The sequence below is a fragment of the Phacochoerus africanus genome, chromosome 15 (genome assembly GCF_016906955.1).
Source record: "Phacochoerus africanus isolate WHEZ1 chromosome 15, ROS_Pafr_v1, whole genome shotgun sequence".
Lineage (NCBI taxonomy): Eukaryota > Metazoa > Chordata > Mammalia > Artiodactyla > Suidae > Phacochoerus > Phacochoerus africanus.
In genome coordinates, this window is record NC_062558.1 from 126,718,127 (window position 1) to 126,737,259 (window position 19,133).

Consider the following 19,133-nt stretch of genomic DNA (forward strand, 5'->3'; position numbering starts at 1 on the left):
ATATATATGTATATATATTTGTCTTTTGTCTTTTTGAGGGCCATGCTCACGGCATAGGAGATTCCCAGGCTAGGGGTCTAATCGGAGCTGTAGCTGCCAGCCTATGCCAGAGCCACAGCAACACGGAATCCAAGCCATGTCTGAGACCTACATACACCACAGCTCACAGCAACACCGGATCCTTAACTCACTGAGTGAGGCCAGGGATTGAACCTGCAACCTCATGGTTCCTAGTCGGATTCGTTTCCCCTGTGCCACAACAGGAACTCCTAAGCCATATTTTTTTAAATTAAAGTATAGGTGATTTACAAGGTTGCGCCAACTTCCAAGCCCTATCTGATGATGTTTTGGCACCCCCTCCCATTATGGATGTCCCAAGCAAAGGTATGCAAAGTCCCTTTCCCCAAGCAACATACCATATTCGTCAGTTTCTGGGATCTGAATGCACAGGTCTTCAGTGGGCCTTTATTCTGTTTACACACTATCTTTAAAGTCTAAGAGAATGGCGGAAGTAGAGGCAAAGAGACAGGCATTCTTTTCTGAAGGAGAAGTGTGCTGCCAGCTGAGCTGCTCCCCCGTGGGAATCCCCATCAGGCACAAACAAGGGCTATGTTAGCACACTTAGCTTAGAGACCACCTGAGTGAGGGTTCAAAATCTCCCCTAAATTTCTGAATGACTTTTCAGAAACCTGCATATCACCATTTCAGACAAGAAGCAAGTTCACAGAAATTAAACAGCCCTGAGCTATTCCAAAAACCATGGCCATCTCAGGGTTTCTAACACTTAGTCCAGAGCGAGATGAAATACACACGCCATCCTCAGCTCACCATGCCACTGGGGATGCCGTGATTGAAGAAAGGCTTAAAATCTAGTTAAGAAAGAAAGATCTAAATTGGGGGAGGGGTACAGTAGGTAAAGAGTCTAGAATATCAAAGCAGAAGTGGTGAGAGGTCATCATTTCATAGAACAGTAGACTAGACAGGGTGAGTCTTCAAAATGATGTCGAATCCCCTCATTTTATTGACGAGAAAACTCAAGCATCAAAACTAACTAACTTAGTGTCACACAAGTAGTTAGCCATGGTGTCCAAAAACGTCCCCAAATCCCCTAAGTGCCCATCTACTCTCACAAGAATTTTCTACTTGGTAACAATACTTTTTCTAGATTTTAGAGCAACGACATTTTAGCAGCTATAAGAAAACTTAAGACGACAGTTTAATATACCATTGATTCGTTCAAACACATAAGCCATGATCATACAGCCAGGGGCCTCCCTGAACAGAAGAGAATGCTGACAGGTACCTTCAGGGTGGCCACATGCGTAATCATTTTTCTTCATCCCATGGAAACATTTTTCAGGATAAGCCTAACTGTAAGACTATTAGTATTCATCCATCCATCCAAACACCTATTAAATACTGACTGTGTATCAGGCCTGGAGATAAAAAGATGACTAAGATGGTCCCGCCAGCAGAAGCTTGTAGTCTAGTGAGGGAAACAAGAAAACCATTTTGCTAACCTTGATGCCACCCTATTTCAGACCCAGACTGGCAGTACTATGCCTGATGATTTGCTCACTTTATTTAGCAAAGTGAACTCTGACCTTGGACTTACTTCCCAAATCCAGATTCATCCTCATATATACAAGTTAGAAAACCTACACTATATACTATTTTTTTTCTTAGTAAGAACTAAGGCTTATTTACTTAGCAAAAAAAGAAAAAGTTAGAATAAGGAGGAGGACAAGCTTTACATGAACGTCCTACAGTGTAACTGCCTTTGGTTAAAAAGTGTAATAGATGTCTCGTACATCTGTTTATAGGTATTAGATCTGGAGCCACATATCCCTTCTGTAGCCCAGAAGCTACAGTAGTTCTGCTGGCACATCAAAGCATATCTCTTTTAATAAAAAAAGTAAAAGTACGTGTATGTTCTATCAAAAAAAAAAAAACCCACTCCAGATACAATTGTGTGTGTGTGTGTGTGTGTTAAGACAGAGAGAGGCTGCTACATGGCACCAGGGGAGACTAGTAAGAAGCAGGTACAGGAGCTTCCTGGTGGCTCAGCAGTTAAGGACTTAGGGTTGTCACTGTTGTGGTATAGGTTTGATCCATGGCTCAGGAACTTCTGCATGCCACCAGCGTGGAAAAACAAACAAACAAACAAACAAACAAACAAAACGAAAAAACAGGAGTAATTCCACAGGAGCTAAAAATGATGAGTGCTGTGAGTTTGCAGAGGTTGGGAACCAGAGGAGAGTGTTAAGGGCAGACATTAAAGGATTCATCAGGAATCACATCTGCAAGATGATCAACTCCAAGCCAAAGAGCAGACCCCAGATGAACTCTAATGGGTGGCAGAGATGTGTTTGAGTGAACAGGAAAACAACAAGTCAAATCTCATTTTCTTTTTTCCTTTTGCAGGGAGGAGAAAGGAGGAGTGACCATCAGAGTTAGAACCCACCTGAGCAGGTACATCCCTCCCAGTCTGTCTATAAACACACCCATCCGGCCAAGCTGAGAACAGCATCCTGTCCCTCATGGGCCCCGGGAGAGTCTGGTCTTGGCTCTGCGGCTGTGTGCATGCAGCTGCATGTCTCTGTGCCCGCATGGACTTCCTTCCTCAAGGACAGGCTAAGATCCCAAACCTCTTGGAAAAAGTTCTGGCTCTAGCCCGGTCATGTCTACTATTTTGGAGGAGATGCATTTCAAAATAAATTCTAAAGATACTAATGATGATGTTTTAAAATTTTCAACAAAGTTGCTGTGATGGAATGGAAATAAACTTGCACTTGAGGATCAGAAGGCCAGAGTCTGAATCCTGAGTCTTCCAAATATGTGACTCTGGGTGAGTTAACAAACCTCTCTGCGAGACAGTTGTAGCAACCAGAGGGCAAGACAACAGCACTTATCTCACAGGTTCAGTACCTTGGCCAATACTTATTGAGCATTTACACGGTGCCTGGCACTGTTCTAGACACAGGATCTAGGGATGAATGAGACAGTAAGGCCCTTGGAGTTGAATAATTTATATTCCAGCTGCCGAGAGAAGCAAACAAGAAGTAGACAAAAAAAAAACTTTATTATCACATGATCTTCTCTCTGTCTCTCCTCTTCTTCGTCCCTGAATGTAGGGCCTGCCCCAAATCCAGGATGATTTCATGTCAAGGTCCTTCACTAACACTATTTCCAAATGAGGTCACATTCTGAGGTTCCAGGGGTCCTGGATTTCGGGGGCACACTCTTCAGCCCATCACCCTTGCTGTGCAAGCGCCATAAGGAAATAAATGAGGAAATGCAGGCAAATGTCTGGGAGTAAATCTTTACCAAGGTGGCCAGGGGAAGCATCTCTGAAGAGCTGACTGCTGCTCCAGGGGGAATGTTCCAGGGCCCGGAAGCATGAGTGAGCTCAGACAACGGGGCCCAGAGTCCACATGGAGGCCTGAGGAGGTGACAGAGCCGACGTGAGAACTGAATGTGGTAAAAGATCTCAAGAACGAGGCTGCATGACCTCCTTCCCCCAAGGGGCTCACAGGACTGAACTTGTGTAATCCGCCCACTGAAGAGAGTGGGTGGTCCATGCGCAGGAAGCCCCAAACCACAGCAGGCCCCCTTCCCAGAGCACATTAATTTATAGGCCTCTCTCCCCGCCTCCCCCTGGCGACGCAGGTGGTTTCCTGGTGCAGGATATTAACTTTCAGCCGCTGGAGGTCCCTAACCTCCAGGATGGCCTAAAAGGTTTCGTCAGGTTCGGATAAGCCTCAGATAAGGAGCTGAACTTTGGCGGGCTTATGAGAACTGCACCTCGGAGCCCTCAGAGATTCGCTCATCACCAGCCTTAATCCACCTCAGCTAAATCCTGTGCCCACAGACCTGGTTTCCCACCACGGCTGTTTCACGAGGAAAAAGAACAGCTTTGTTCTGCAAAGGGCCCTTCTGTTTACCCAGTGCCCATGGATTTAATTTCTGAGATTTACATTTTAATTCTTTAAGATATTCAAGAGGTAACTGGATCGAGAGGCCTATGGTTGAAAACCTCAAAAACCAACATGCCTTGTGTTTTTCTCTCTCTCAAGCCCTGGCTTCTTTCCGTTGCCCAATTTAACGTGATTTCCACCTCACTCTGCTCAGGATTTCCCCCCCATCTTCCAGCCCTTTATGTGCTTTTCTGCCCCCATCTTCCCATAATCCCCTCTCCTCATTTTTGGAGCCCCCCCCCCGCCAGATCCAAAATGGTCCCCCATGGAGTTCCGGTTGTGGCGCAGTGGAATTGAATCCGACGAGGAACCATGAGGTTGCAGGTTCGATCCCTGGCCTCACTTAGTGGGTTAAGGATCCAGTGTTGCCATGAGCTGTGGTGTAGGTCGCAGACACAGCTCGGATCTGGCGTTGCTGTGGCTCTGGCGCAGGCTGGCAGCAACAGCTCTGATTAGACCCCCTAGCCTAGGAACCTCCACATGCTGCGGGTGCAGCCCTAGAAAAACAAAAAGACAAAAAAAAATGGGGAGTTCCCGTTGTGGCGCAGTGGTTAACGAATCCGACTACGAACTATAAGGTTGCGAGTTCGATCCCTGGCCTCGCTCAGTGGGTTAAGGATCCAGAGTTGCCGTGAGCTGTGGTGTAGGTTGCAGACAAGGCTCAGATCCCGAGTTGCTGTGGCTCTGGCGTAGGCCGGTGGCTACAGCTCCGGTTGGACCCCTAGCCTGGGAATCTCCATATGCCGCGGGAGCGGCCCAAGAAATAGTAAAAAGACCAAAAAAAAAAAATGGTCCCCATTTTGGTCACCCACCATGGCTGAATAGTGTCCCCAACCCCCAAATTCAGGTCTACCCTGAACCTGAGCATGTGACTTGTTTGGAAATAAGGTCTTTGCAGACGTCATTTAGTGAAGATGAGGTCACACTGGATCCAGTGACCGGTGCCCTTAGAAGAGGAGGGGAGGACACAGAGCCACCCAGAGAAAAAGGTCAGTGACGAGGAAGGGAGAGGCTGAAGCGAAGCAGCCAGAAGCCGAGGACACCAACGAGCCTCCAGAAGCTGGAAGAGGCAAGGAAGGAACCTCCCCTGGAGCCTTCAGGGAGGCACAGCCCTGCCAGCACCTTGATTTCACACCACAGCCTCCAAGACTGCAAGAGAATATGCTTTGTTGTTTAAGTCACCTTAAGTTTTCAGTAATTCGTTTTAGCAGCCCCAGGAAATGAGCAGAGCATTCAGCCTGCTCCCCAGCCCTCTCTCCTCACCATATCCTCCACCTCCCCTAGAGGCCCCCAGCCAGACCTCAGACCCTGCCCCCTCCTCCAGGGAGGCCCAACTTCTGGCTGAGCTCCATATCCATGATGACTGAGGCCATGGGATCTTGTTTATACAAAGAACCCAACTGGGGTTTCTTTGGTTTCTCCATATTTTATTTCATTTTTAAAATTTACTTATTTATTATTTTTTATTTTATTTTATTTATTTATTTATTTTTTTATTTTTTGCTTTTTAGGGTTGCACCTGCGGTATATGGAGGTTCCTAGGCTAGGGGTCTAATTGGAGCTGCAGCGGCCGGCCTATGCCACAGCCACAGCAACGTGGACTCCAAGCCGTGTCTGTGACCTACACCATAGCTCACAGCAACGCCGGATCCTTAACCCACGGAGCGAGGCCAGGGATCAAACCCGCATCCTCATGGATTCGTTTCTGTTGCGCTACAATGAGAACTCCTATTTTTTAATTTTTATTTTACTTTATTTTTCAACAACAAACATTTATTCCCCACAGTTCTGGAGGCTGGGCAGTCCAGAATCAAAGCACTGGCCAATTCAGTGTCCGGTGAGAGCTCACTTTCTGCTTCATAGACGGCTATCTTCTTGCTGTGTCCTCACATGGCAGAAGGGGCGAGGAAGTTCTCCAAGGTCCCTTTCATAAGGGCTTCATCCTCATAAACTAATTACCTCCCAAAGCCTCCATCTCTTACTACCATAACATCAAGGGTTGGGATTTCAACCTATGAATTTTAGAAGGACATAAATATTCACATTTTATTATGAAGTCTTCCAACATAGAGCAAAGGTGAAATAATTTACAGTGAACACCCATATAGCTACCACCTACAGTAGCCATTAATCTGGTCCCTCCAAGATGACTTTGTGATACAGTCAGGAAGAATTCAGACTAAGTGTGAACTCAGTCTGGATCTGAACTCAGACTCCATCCTTGACTGGCTGGGAGACCTTCTGCAAAGTAAAAACCATAGACTTTTCTGAATCTGTTTCAAGATCTGAAAAATGGGCTAAAAGCGGAGATGAATGAGTATGTGAAGCTCATAGGGTTATTCTGGAGAAAGGGGGCCTTCAGGTTTGTGTCTGGCACATTCTAAGGAAGCATGCAGAGGGCATCTCTATCCTCTGCCACCTAACACACAGCACATTTTTATCGCGTACCCAGCATGCGCTATTTCTCTGCTCAAAAAGCTACAATGGCTTTCTTGTGCTTCCTAGAACAAGTCTAAATTTGCTGCCTAGATTTTAAAATAACCAAGAAAGCCATTGTTCAAACTATCTAAGATATCAAGCTGACTTTTTTATGGACTGGAATTCCATCAACTCAGGGACCTAACACTCACTGTAAAGATCAGAAACGCAGATCAAGTCATCCTTCCACAGCAAAAGGAATAATAAAATGAATACTAAAAAAATGGGATAATTCAATAACCAATACTATCCCCTTTGTAGACAAAATCTTTTCTATTACGCTAGGAGTGTTGGGTGGGGGGGCACAAGAAAACAAAGAGAAGTTTCTGGCCATCCACAGGTTGCAAAGCCTCCATAACTGGGCCCATCCAATCCCAACCTAGAGCCTGGCAAGATCATGGCCCTCTCAACGTCCCATAAACACAAACCATGCTTATCTTTGTCTCCACCCCCATCCAGACTGTCCTCCCTCGAACCCACCCGTCCACAGGCCTGCCCTTGTCCTGCCCACTCAGGCTCTCTGTCTCCTCTGAAACTATCTCCAGCACCACTCTGTCAGCAGTGCTGCTCCTTTCTCAGGGTCCCTGTCCTCTGTGACTTCCTTCCACCGGCCCACAGGCCTTGGGTTTCCAGTAAATCATCAGCTCTTGGCAGGTAGGGAGAGGATCTGCTAAATATGCCATATTCCTGCTCATACCTTGCACAGACCAAACAGGCAAATATTTGCTGATTATTTCCAGGTCCAAATCCTATCCCTTAAAAAAAAAAAAAAAAAAATACAGACTAGTGGTGGTAGAATGGAATGGAAAAAGATTTTTGGATTCAAGGATAGGAAATGATTTGGCCTGGCTATCAACATGACCAGCTGGTAGACTGCCAGCCTCTTCCCTCAGCTTTCTTAAAGAACCTAGACTGTCACACATAAAGGAAGTGCGTGCACGTGTTCACACATGTACATGCGTATATGCGAGCTCACATGCCAACTACACACAAAATGCCAGTTTCTCTGAGCCTCATTTCCTTCAAATGTCATTCGTCAAACACCTATTGAGCACCTGCTGTGTGCTAAGCACTGCATCTTTTGCTAGGGATTCAAGTAAAAAGACACAATTCTTTCTGTCCAGGAGCTTGATGTGGGGAGGGCAGACTTGCTCAGATCATTACAATAACGTTAGAGAAGCGCTGACAGAGGCGGGAGGAGGCACTGGGAAACTCCAGAGTGGAAGGCAGAATCCCCCAGCTGCTGGGGTGGGAGTGAGTTGGGATAACCCAGCAGAGAGGATCCAGGCTACTTTAAAAGTAAGCAGGATCAGGGGCACAGCTCGAAGGGAAGGGGAGGTGACCTCAACCATTTCCAGGTAAAATGTCATCACAGTGATTGTGACATTGTCATAACCAGACATCAGAGGACCACGTAAAAACGAGAGTCTGCTTCTCACACACATGCTGGAGGCATCGCCATCAGCCTGAGGACCTATAGCACCAGCCCTGGGCCACCCACCATGGTGGCATGTCCTGAGGACTCTTCTGCAGCCAGGGTGCAAATAGGACAAGGGTTGCTTAGAAGAGGAGAATGCATTCAAAATAAAGCAAACAATTGATCCAAAGGCACAGAGGTGTGGACGAGCATTTTGAAGACTCGGAGTCAACTGGGTAGAGTCTCCTAGGGCTGAACAGGATGAGATGGAGGAGGGGTGTCAGAAATTAAGGTGGGCATGGCTGGAGGAGGTCTGGCCTAGAGTCTCCTACAAGAAAGCTGCCTGTCAGTAAGCGTCCACGCCCAGCCATCATTGTGGGAACACGTCACTAAACCTACTGTCAAGTATAAAGGACACATTTCTATCAACTGGCAAAATGCTTCCCAAAAGACTGCTTCGGCTAAGATCAAAAAATCTGAATGAATCAACTATGATTGTTTGCATTGTTCTGTGGCTTCCAGCAAGCCAAACTCCAAAAACAGCAGGAGTAGAGTCCCCTGGCATCATGGAATTCAAGAGCCTCCATCCCCTGACTGCTGGGCTTCAGGGGACCAAGGGTACCAGTGGGAGTAGAGGGCACTGCCAAATGGGGCACCACCGTCTCCACAGGTACCCCCATCATGGGGCTGATGAATGCAGCCGCCACAGGCACACATCCAAGTCAGAACATCCCCTCTGCCTGGAGGAGAGAGTATACCAGCCTGGGCATCCGGGAAGGGGCATCAGAGAAAAGTGACAGGTGGGTGCCAACCCAAACAGACAAACACCTTCAACCTCTCATGCTCCACCCTGCTCAAGTGGGAAACACTCACAACTTCATAATCTGTCCCCAGGGCAAATTCAGTGACTTAAAGGATGGGTCTATCTTGGACCCCAATGAACATCCATCAATCTAAGGAAGGTGCAGGGAGCTTTCAGCACTCAGCAGCTGGGCTATTACAAATAGACCAGTTGTTTTGTCCTTGGCCTGCGCAGGCAATGAGAGAAAGTACAAATGCCTTTGCTGAGAAACAAAGCATTAGGCAAACTGCTCAAGATAAGGCAAACCCACTTAGAAGCTTCTGGAGCTGGAACCGACTGAGAAGTCACAAGAGCAAGCCAAGGTCTGGTGTGGAGGGAGAGGGGCATTGTGATGGACTGAATGCTTGTGTCATCCCCAAATTCGTAAGTTGGAATCTTAACCCCTGGCATGATGCTATTAGGAGGTAGGGGCCTTTGGGAGGTGTAGAAGGAAGTCCAGCAATGGGAATCAAAACAGCATAATGCAATACCTGAAGTCAGACTACCTCCTGTCAAAATCCTGGCTCAGGTGTCACCTTAGCAGTGGGAAGGTGCAGATAAGCAATGGAAGGAGGCAAGAATGATCCATGTGGTAACAGATAAGAGTTAGAGACACCAGTAAGAACTCACACTTAATATAGGTACAACGGGTTATATACAGAAGTAAATAAGCATCCACAAAGGGGTTAGTATACACGTGCATTTTTCCCTTTGCTCTCTCAATTGAGAGGGCCTATAAGAAGTGACACCCCAATAACAACAAGCACACCTAACACCCAGATCTTGGTTTCTAACGTCATTCTCCAATAAAAGGAACCAGGGCGCCTTAAGGAATTGGCTGAATCCAGGACAGGGATGGGAAATATACAAGATGACCCTGGAGCATCTGACAGTATCAGAAAGTATTAAAGAAGAGCTTAAAAAATAATTGACATGGATATATCAAAGGGACGTAAGGAGCCCACTGAAAGACCTCCTGATGGTCAAAGCAAGAAAAAATAAAATTGTATTGCGTTATAACCCAAGATACAGAATAAACATCCATGAGTCCACACTGATCTAAATAAATGAATAAATCCATAAACAAAGGAGAAGAGCCAAATTTCCCTTGCAAAACAATAATTTATGTAGATACTCTCCCCTTAAGTAGAAGGAGCATAACTTCCCACTCCTTCAGAGTGGGCTATATAGAGATTTCCTTCCAAAGTGTACAATATGGAAAGGGGGGGGGAGTTTTCAGTGAAGAAACCTGACAAAGACAGCTTCAGCCAACTGTTAAAGATCAACATCAGTAGTCATAGCTCATGTTGATGGTAAATGCCTTGGATAGGATGGGATGCAAATGGCACTTGACCTCTGTGATCTTCCCTAAAACCCATAACCTCCATCTAATAATGAGAAAAAAAATCATTCACATTCCAAGAAGGGGACATCTATAATATAGATGCAAAATAACAATACTCCTCAAAGCTGTCAAGGTCATCAAAAAAAGCTAGGTCATCAAAAGGTCAAAAAAGTCTCAGAAAGTGTCACAGTCAAGAGGAGCCTAAGGAGGCAACTAATGTGGTGTCCTGGATGGGATCCCAGGACATTATGGAAAAACTAAGGGAACCTGAATAAGCTACAGACTTGAATTCATACTAATGGATCAAAATTGGATTATTAGCTATAATAAATGAACCACACTAATATGTTAATAACAGGGGAAAGGGGATGTGGCCTACATAGGAACTTTCTGTACTGTCTTCACAATTTTTCTAAAAAACCTAAAACTGTTCTCTAGAATAAAGTCTCTTAACTAAAAATAAAAACTGGCTCTACCACTTACTAGGTATACAGCCATCGCTAGACGGACTCTAGTCTGTGCCTCAGTTTTCTCCTCTGTAAAGCGGGATTACTGGTTCTAAAACCTGCTTCATAAAATCTTGGGGCAGCTTTGATGAGAAAACGTGTGTAAAGGGCCTGTCCCAACGCCTGCAATACAGGTGGTACACAAATGTTGGCCTCATGCTCATCATCCTCCTCAAAAAATAAAATTTTTAAAAAAGAACCTGCTCTTTTTATTAGCAAACACATCAACAATAAAACTTACCCCCTTTATTGATCTGGCAATTTTCAAACGCAAGTTATGGGAGGAGAGTTCTGAAACCTCACCCCGAACTCATTCCTTGGGCTTGGAATGAGCACAGGCTGAATCTGCTCCAGAGAAAAGCCCACCTGAGGCCACCTGGCAGGGGACAGGCCACCCTGCATGGGCCACGCAGACTGTGATAAAGCATCTCAGAGAAAGGGATTATTTAAATATGCCTTTCATTTTCCAACATCTCTCTCTCTCTCTCTCTCTCACACACACACACACACACACACACACACACACACACAGAAAGTGAATCTACGTGAAATTAAATGGCAGTGTTGTTCAGTTTGGGCTGGAAAGATGAATGCATTTCCTACATGACTTGGAATATTCTACTAATTCTGGACAGAATGGGGCATGGTATACGTACAGGGTAAATATTCGCATGTAGGAAGTGTGACCAGGGAACCAACCACTCTCTACCATAAAAATGTTCAGGCCTTTTTTCGCATTTACTACATAGCATCACATGACAACTTGGAGTTTTTACCTGGAAATGGTAACAATAGATTTAATTTATTCACCCAAATCCCCCACTCATAAAGAAAACAGTATTTCATAATGTGTAACATTACCAGGGGGACCATAAGTCATGGCTAAAGGGTCAGAGCTTTACAACAGATGGGTTTGCTGCATTGGGTGGGAAAACCTAAGACCCAGCCCCAGCAGTTTGACCAATAAATTTGAAATATGCAAAAGAGCTTAAGCCAAGCACATTACAAATGGCAGTAGACCCTGTCACCACAAGCCCACCTCAACAATTAACAGGCTTGGCTGGGCTGCCAGAAAGCACACTATGATTTATCGTTCTCTTCAGATTAGTAAAAGCAATGCCAGCCAGTGGGATTTCCAGTACTCATCCACGTGGGAAAGAACTGGTGTTTCTAGAGGACCATGTGAATACGTTATACTTCTGAAACTACCTTTCTTTTCACCTTAGTTCTCAGCCACTAGGGAACCTCTGCTTTCACCCAAGGTCTCGAGGTAACAGTTGAAACCTGAAGCATGGGATACTTCTGTACTCTATTAACTCAAGTCCCTTAAAACTCCTCACGATGGAGCATCAGCAGGAAGCCAACTGGGTCACGGATCTCCCCCACCCTCTCCTTTTACAGATCAGAGAACCGAGGCTACAGGGCAAAGCAATGGGCTCAGTCTCCTCAACAGAGGCAGCAAGCCTGCAGGGAGCAAAACGGAGGTCTCCTAAGTGTGTGTGTACAGACACATATATATTAATGATGTATATGTAATCCAGATGATACACAGTATGTATGTATTAGAGAAAAGTGGCTTTTTAAAATCTGAAGATGCATACAGGAATTTCTTTCTTTCTTTTTTTTTTTTTTGGTGTCTTTTTGCCATTTCTTGGGCCGATCCTGTGGGATATGGAGGTTCCCAGGCTAGGGGTCCAATCGGAGCTGTAGCCGCCGGCCTACACCAGAGCCACAGCAACGCAGGATCCAAGCCACGTCTGCAACCTACACCACAGCTCACGGCAACACCGGATCCTTAACCCACTGAGCAAGGCCAGGGATCGAACCCGCAACCTCGTGGTTCCTAGTCGGACTCATTAACCACTGAGCCACAACAGGAACTCCTCATACAGGAATATTTTAATGATGCCTTTGACAAGCATAATTTGCCAGCCTTAATGAGAGGAAGAGTACATCACAGGCACAAGACTCCCACAGGCAGCAAGTGCGGCACTCAGCAGAGGTCAGCTAGCTAGGAATAGGGCCATCCATTCCACTGCCCAGGAGACCAGAGACCCCACTAGGGGAAGAACTAGGGCCAGTGGGTTGGGCCCCATCTCAGCCTGGCCTGGGCTTGCTCAGCACCCAGCCCTGGTCCTGGTTTTACCTTCTCACATGCCATTCTTGAACATTTTCCCAGGAGCCAGTGTGGCAATTTCAAACATAAATAAGACCATGTCGCTCTTCTCAAATCCAGCACCAACTTCCTTCCTCGGATCCTTGTCTGTACTCCTGCTCCACCCCCTTGCTCATTTCAAACAATGTCCTCCTCCGCTCCAGCTTCCTTCTGCTCCTGAGCCACTGGGGGGCTCCTGCCCACCGGGCCCCTCCCTCGCAGGTTCCCCTGCTGTTCCCTGGATTCTCCAGCATCTGGTCTTTCTTGTCATTCTCTGGCCACCCCATCTAAGTGCCCCCCCAGCACTGAGCGCACCGTCTGTGATATTTTCTTCACTACTGCCTTCACCCTTGGTATCTACCTTGTTTATTAATTTGCATACTTGGCATCAAATGTCTCCCAAGCTAGACCAGGAGTTCCATGAGAACAGGGGCCCTCTGCTGTCTGGGTCACTCCTTTATCCTCAAGGCCTAGAAAGGGACTCGCGTGTGGTTACAAAATAAACAAACGCACTATGTTTGAAGAGTATGAAAAAAGTACTTGAACTGGAAGAAAAATCTCTCTAATGGGGAGATTCCCAGCTCCAGGTGGGCATGAAGGAGAAGGAAAGGCTGGGCCTGTTTGGGCACAGAGCTATAAGGGACTCTGTTTGCTGAGCAGAGAATTAACCCCAATGGTGAAATCTTTGCAATATGCCCACTGATGCTTTCAAGCGCCCCGCTGCGTGGTAGCATTCTCATTTTCAAGCCACTCTCTCGGTTTCTATTCGATTTCAGAACGAAGGTTGAGTCTACGGATGAGCACTCAAAGGTGCTTCAGTAACTTCAAATGAGAGATGTGTGTGCATGTGTGTGTGTGTGTGTGTGTGTGTGTGTGTGTGTGTTCGTGTTCCTGGCTTCATTATTCAACGCTTGGTATAAAAATGCTCTGAAACTCAAGACTCTAGACACGTGGGCACATACAGCATTTTCAATTGCATTTGATGCTGTGAAGAGCAAGTCTGTGGCACTCTGGAATTCCTGAGAGCCATGAGCTCTGAGGACAACAGAAAAACGCAGGTAAGTGAAGCCTCCTTGAAAACGTGGCCCCATGGCCTCGGAACTCGTACCTACGGAAGGCCCAGCTGTGGGCCCACTGCTCCCTGACAGTCCCCGTGCCCTGTGGTCTCACCGCCGCAGTAAGTGGCATTTACAGATGAAAGCAGGGAGACGAGCCGTAAAATGGCACAGGGCAGACATGCGCTCCCACGTGAACACACCACAGAGACAGCAGAGAAAGGCCCAGCAGTAGCTGCCGCGCTGTCACCTGCTATAACAAGATTGATCTGTAGTGAAATAAAAGATAATGCAATCCAGAGGAAATAACTTTGGTTTCCTCTGAGAATGTCTGATGTTGTCAACTTGCAAGGCTGCTTCCCTCGTCCGCCCGCCCGGGTGCACAGCAGCCCAAACAGGCAGGGTTCCTCTGGGCAAAGAGGCCTCACTTGCTTGCTCACTGCCCGAAGTATACACATTTGCAAGGCAGCACCCCCACCCCCGGCTGCGCATGAGTCCTGGAGGGGAGCCTAAGCCAGCAGAACCTGGATGCCCACGGCACAGTCAGCCCAGAGCCACTCAGAGTTACCCTGTGTGGATGGGCTTCAGAAACGACCCTGTGGCTTCTATGCATCTGAAGCCACACAGTTTTCTACTGTTTAGTTCTAGCACAATTCCTGGCCCCCGCATTTCAAGTTAATGGCACAATTCTGGACCAGAGTTTTAACCCCCAGAAGAGGTTGCGGCAATCATGTCTCAGATTCCTTCCGTAAGACACAGAACCTCTTGTCTTGGTCGGATGTGACTGTCACGGCCACGTTTTTACTGTCACATTTTACCGAGCATTAATTTCACAAGGCAGAATGGCCAGAAGCAAAGGTAAGGAAGGAGGGGGTGGGGGCGGGGCAGGGACCAGCTGGCGAGTTCGTTGCCAGGATCTCTCTCTGTACAAAATGGTCCTCTAAGGCCAGAGCCATGTAAATAATTCACAAAAGCAAGTTCAGTTCTCCCTGTTGGAAACCACAGTACTATCTTATAAAGGAGCCGCTGCCCACCACCTCGCAGGGCCGTGGGTGGCTAGCAGCTTCAGTCTCTGGAAGGTGCTATTAAGTCTTGAGAGCCCGTGATTTGCAGATGATTATAACTTCCGCTCTGCATCTCATTGTTACGGACAGGCAAATCCCATCAATCGCATGGCATGACTGATTAAAAAGGAGGAAAATTTGACCTAAGTCATCTGTGTAGCCATGTTTTATACCAACTACAACAACCATGAACACTTGCGATTATGGGCAGAAAAGCCAGATCTGATACAAAGCTTTTCTCTCCCCAGCCTCCAGGGGCCTCAGCACATATGTTCCAGCAAGACTTTCCAAACTCAAGTGTGTTCTGTCTCAAAAGGAGACATCCAATTAACCAGGGCGGGGGTGGGGTGGAGGAGAGGCACCTGCTTTGGGGGTGAAAAAATTTCTTCTCCTACAGCGTCCCACTGAACCCCCAATTTTTCAAGGAAGAAAAGGCACTGCAGCCAGAGGCCCTGACTGCAGCACCTGCATGACACCAGCAGCCATGGCACCTTCTCAAGTTTTCTCATCTCAGCCTCTAGCCAAACAGAACTTATTACTTATGGCTTGTTGGGATTTATGAATTAGTTATAAATATAGGTCTATGACTCCAGACTCTTAAAAGATAACACAATAGCCCCCTCATTGTTACCCACAACTGCACTTCTATCCAAGAGAGCAGACAGATCTTCTCCATAACACGCTGCATGTTTGGGCTGAAATAATCATGAAAATACCCAGCCTGTAAGATTATTTGGAAGCTATGGATGGGATACCTGGATGTATTCTTAAACCAAACTCTTTTATCCTAAGCCAGCCTGGAATTCAAGAGAGACATGGCAGATGCGTGCTACAAACTATTATTTTCTAACTTGACTATAAACAGGCCCTGCCACTGTCTCCCGGTCGTTTCAGACCGTGACAAAAAAGGGAAAGAGGTAGTTGCCCATGAATGTGTATCTAGCAGGTTCATCAAGGCCATGCCTGTGTGTCTCCCAGAGCACATTGGCTGTGTATCCTGACCGGGGACTAAATCACGCATCGGAAGACACGGGCTCGGTAGGATAGGCGTTCCCTCTCCTGCTTCCCAGGGCACGTGAACTTGGCCGACAAAATACATAAAACACTGCCTGTCCTCACCAGGCTCCTCCCAGTCACAGGCCCAATTGGAGGGGTTGTAGGGCACCCCTGGGTTGAAGGGTACCAGGTGACCAGCCAGCCATGGGCTTGCCCATACCTCCAGAACAGCGACACGGTTGCTTGATAAAGAAACCCCCAGGTGGAGGTGGCATACAGAGCCCTAACCAAGCAGCCAGGCTCCCACCCGATCCCCTCCAGAGACACCTGCTCCCCACCACACTCACAAGCCCCACGGCACCCCTGCCTGCCCTCTGACAGGTGTTCCCCATCCCAACCCCACCCCCAGGCAAGGTTCAGCGCACGCCTCGGAGGCCCAGGAAGGCTGCTGGCACTTCATCCTCATGGTACCTCCTAAAGTCCCCGTGACACGTCCACAGGGAGGGCAAAGTCCCATAACCCTCAGCACACAGACAATACCCTTTTCCCAAAGAGCACAGCCAATGGACAAGCAGGCAGGGGGCAGTGAGCTTACCTTGCTGGAAAACATCTGTCAGGATGGAGGCAAAACAGAGGAGGAGAGAGAGAGAAGACAGAAAAATTAATCATCATGTTGACAATGACAGTGACGATCATCACAGCTAACATATGCCGATTGTGCTAAACACCCTCGGTGCAACATTTCCTCCACTCAGAGCCAGTGGTTCAAAGCTTGGGCTCTGGAAGGGAACGACCAGGGGTTTAAATCCTGGCTCCAAGCTTACTAACTCTGTGGCTTACAGTTCCCTAAACCACAAATAGATCTGTTTTGGAAAGATGAAACAAATAATGCCCTGTGTTTCAAGGCTTAGATCGGTGCCTGGGACGTGGTAAAAAATACAAAATTCGGCAGTTTTATTCATGTTGATATTATTATTCTCACAACCACCCTATAAAGTAAGGTGTATTATTATCCTCACTTATCCATAGGGAAACTGAGCTTCTGGAAAGTTAAGTGACTCATCCAAGGCCACAAAGGAATAAGCAATGGGCTCAGGATTGAATCCAAGTCTGTCTGGTTCTAAAAACCATCTTCTGACCCACCACTAAGCTGCCAGGCCGGTTTATAAATAACAACAAAAGCAACAACATCACATAACAGGATAAACAAAGGGCCTAAGAATATGCTAACGTTCCACATTCTTTTTGCTTTTTGTTATTTTTTTAAATTATAGCTGATTTACAATGTCATCCCAGTCATATTTAAATCATAATAAGCGCAACATTCATACGAATATTCCACACTGTATCTGACGGCTAATAATAGCATGCCTTCATATTAAATCCTAGGTCAAAATCTGTGAAAGGGTGAAAAAACATTAATTCATCTTTTTCAACAAATATTTGAGAAGCTGCTGTACACCAAGCACTAGGTCTGGCACCAGGAAACACGCTTAGCAAAAAAGCATAAATGAACCAGCAGACGCTAACATCCATCAAGGGTAACTACTAGCATGACTTCTAACACTTTGCATTCACTTTGCCTGTTCTTGAACTTTATATAAATGGACTGCTCTGGTATGAAATTTTTTCTGTCCGCCTTCTTTGCTCCCAGTGAATGTGGGAGTCATCCATGCGGTAGCATATAGCACATCATTCATTCCCACTGCTGGAGAGTATTTCACAGTGTGATTATATTACAATTTATTTCTCCATCCTAATGCAGATGGATATTTGGATAGATTTCAGTGTTTGGCAATTAGAAATTGTGATATTTTGTCCATAACTTCAGATGAAAATGTGTGCATATGCCAGGTACTTCAAAAACATTTTTTTATTAAGGTACAGTTGATTTACAATGCTGTGTCAATTTGCCAGGTACTTTTTGACATCAGACTTGTCTTGCTTCTGCAGACTCCCAGTTGCCCCCAGAGTATTCTCATCTGCTTGTACTTTCTCATCCAGGAACCCAGAGATGGAAGACAGCACCACTCAGGTGTGAGCCGGTTCCTGCCCTGCTCCTGGGGCGGTAAAGAGGTACAAAACGTCCACGAGGCAGTTTGACAGTATGCATGGAAATGTTAAATATGCATTCCTTAACCTAACTATAACCACTGCTAGGAATTTCATCCGATGACATGCCTAAAGGCCTTCAAATACTTAAAGTCAACAAAGGTGTTCATTGCAACACTGTGCATGATTTTCTTTTTTTCTTTTTTTTTTTTTTGGTCTTTTTGCCATTTCTTGGGCCGATCCTGCGGGATATGGGGGGTCCCAGGCTAGGGGTCTAATCGGAGCTGTAGCTGCCAGCCTATGCCAGAGCCACAGCAACGCGGGATCCGAGCCGCATCTGCAACCTACACCACAGCTCACGGCAACGCCGGATCCTTAAACCACTGAGCAAGGCCAGGCATCGAACCCTCAACCTCATGGTTCCTAGTCGGATTTGTTAACCACTGCGCCACAATGGGAACTCCAATTGTGTATGATTTTCAAACAGAGACTGCCTGTCTGTCAACAGAGAATCAAACTGAAAATAATATATTCTATACAGTGGATTAGGGCTCAGCCATTTAAAGTGGTTAAACCTAAAAAAAATTTTCATAAAAAATAAAAAATAAAAAAAAATTTGGGTGTTCCCATTGTGACTCAGCGGATTAGGAACCCGACTAGCATCCATGAGGATGCAGGTTCCATCCCTGGCCCCACTCAGTGGGTTACGGATCTGGTGTTGCCAGGAGCTGTGGTATAGGTTACAGATGCGACTCGGATCCCACATTGCTGTAGCTGTGGTATAGGCCAGCAGTTGCAGCTCCAATTGGACCCCTAGCCTGGGAACTTCCATAGCTGCAGGTATGGTCTTAAAAATTTTTTTTACACAAATTTAAAAAAAAAATTTTTTTTAATTTTTAAAAATGGTTAAATATTTTTATTACTTTTAAGTGACAAAATCAGACTGCAATATGGAACGTGTGCCCTGAGCCAGGGTATGCACGTGTATGTGTCTACACACAAATATGTGTGTGCGTACGCACATGTTATATCTGCATGAAGAGAGATCTGTGATGATGGCCACAGGAATGTTGATCTTTTGGCAACAGAATCTGGGATCGTTTTTTTACAATATTATGTAAGAGTCTTCTGTATTATTTTAATTTTAACAACGGAACATGCCTTCTATTTATAGTCTGACTTTACAAGTTCTCTGCACCTTAAAAACCAGGTAAGAATTATATCATGCACGTCTCAATTTGCCATCA

At 46.2% G+C, this 19,133-nt stretch overlaps 1 protein-coding gene across 5 annotated transcripts in view; it reads right to left on the bottom strand.

Annotated features, from left to right (window-relative positions):
- GFRA1 (GDNF family receptor alpha 1) overlaps positions 1-19,133 on the bottom strand; it is a 217,902-nt gene that overhangs the window by 133,954 nt on the left and 64,815 nt on the right. For 3 of the 5 annotated variants that reach the window (XM_047760706.1, XM_047760705.1, XM_047760704.1), the window contains one exon: positions 16,430-16,444. The exons of the other annotated variants lie outside the window; for them this stretch is intronic. In XM_047760706.1, the coding sequence (XP_047616662.1) occupies positions 16,430-16,444 (15 nt within the window). The remainder of the gene's footprint in view (positions 1-16,429; positions 16,445-19,133) is intronic. 5 annotated transcript variants of the gene reach the window in all.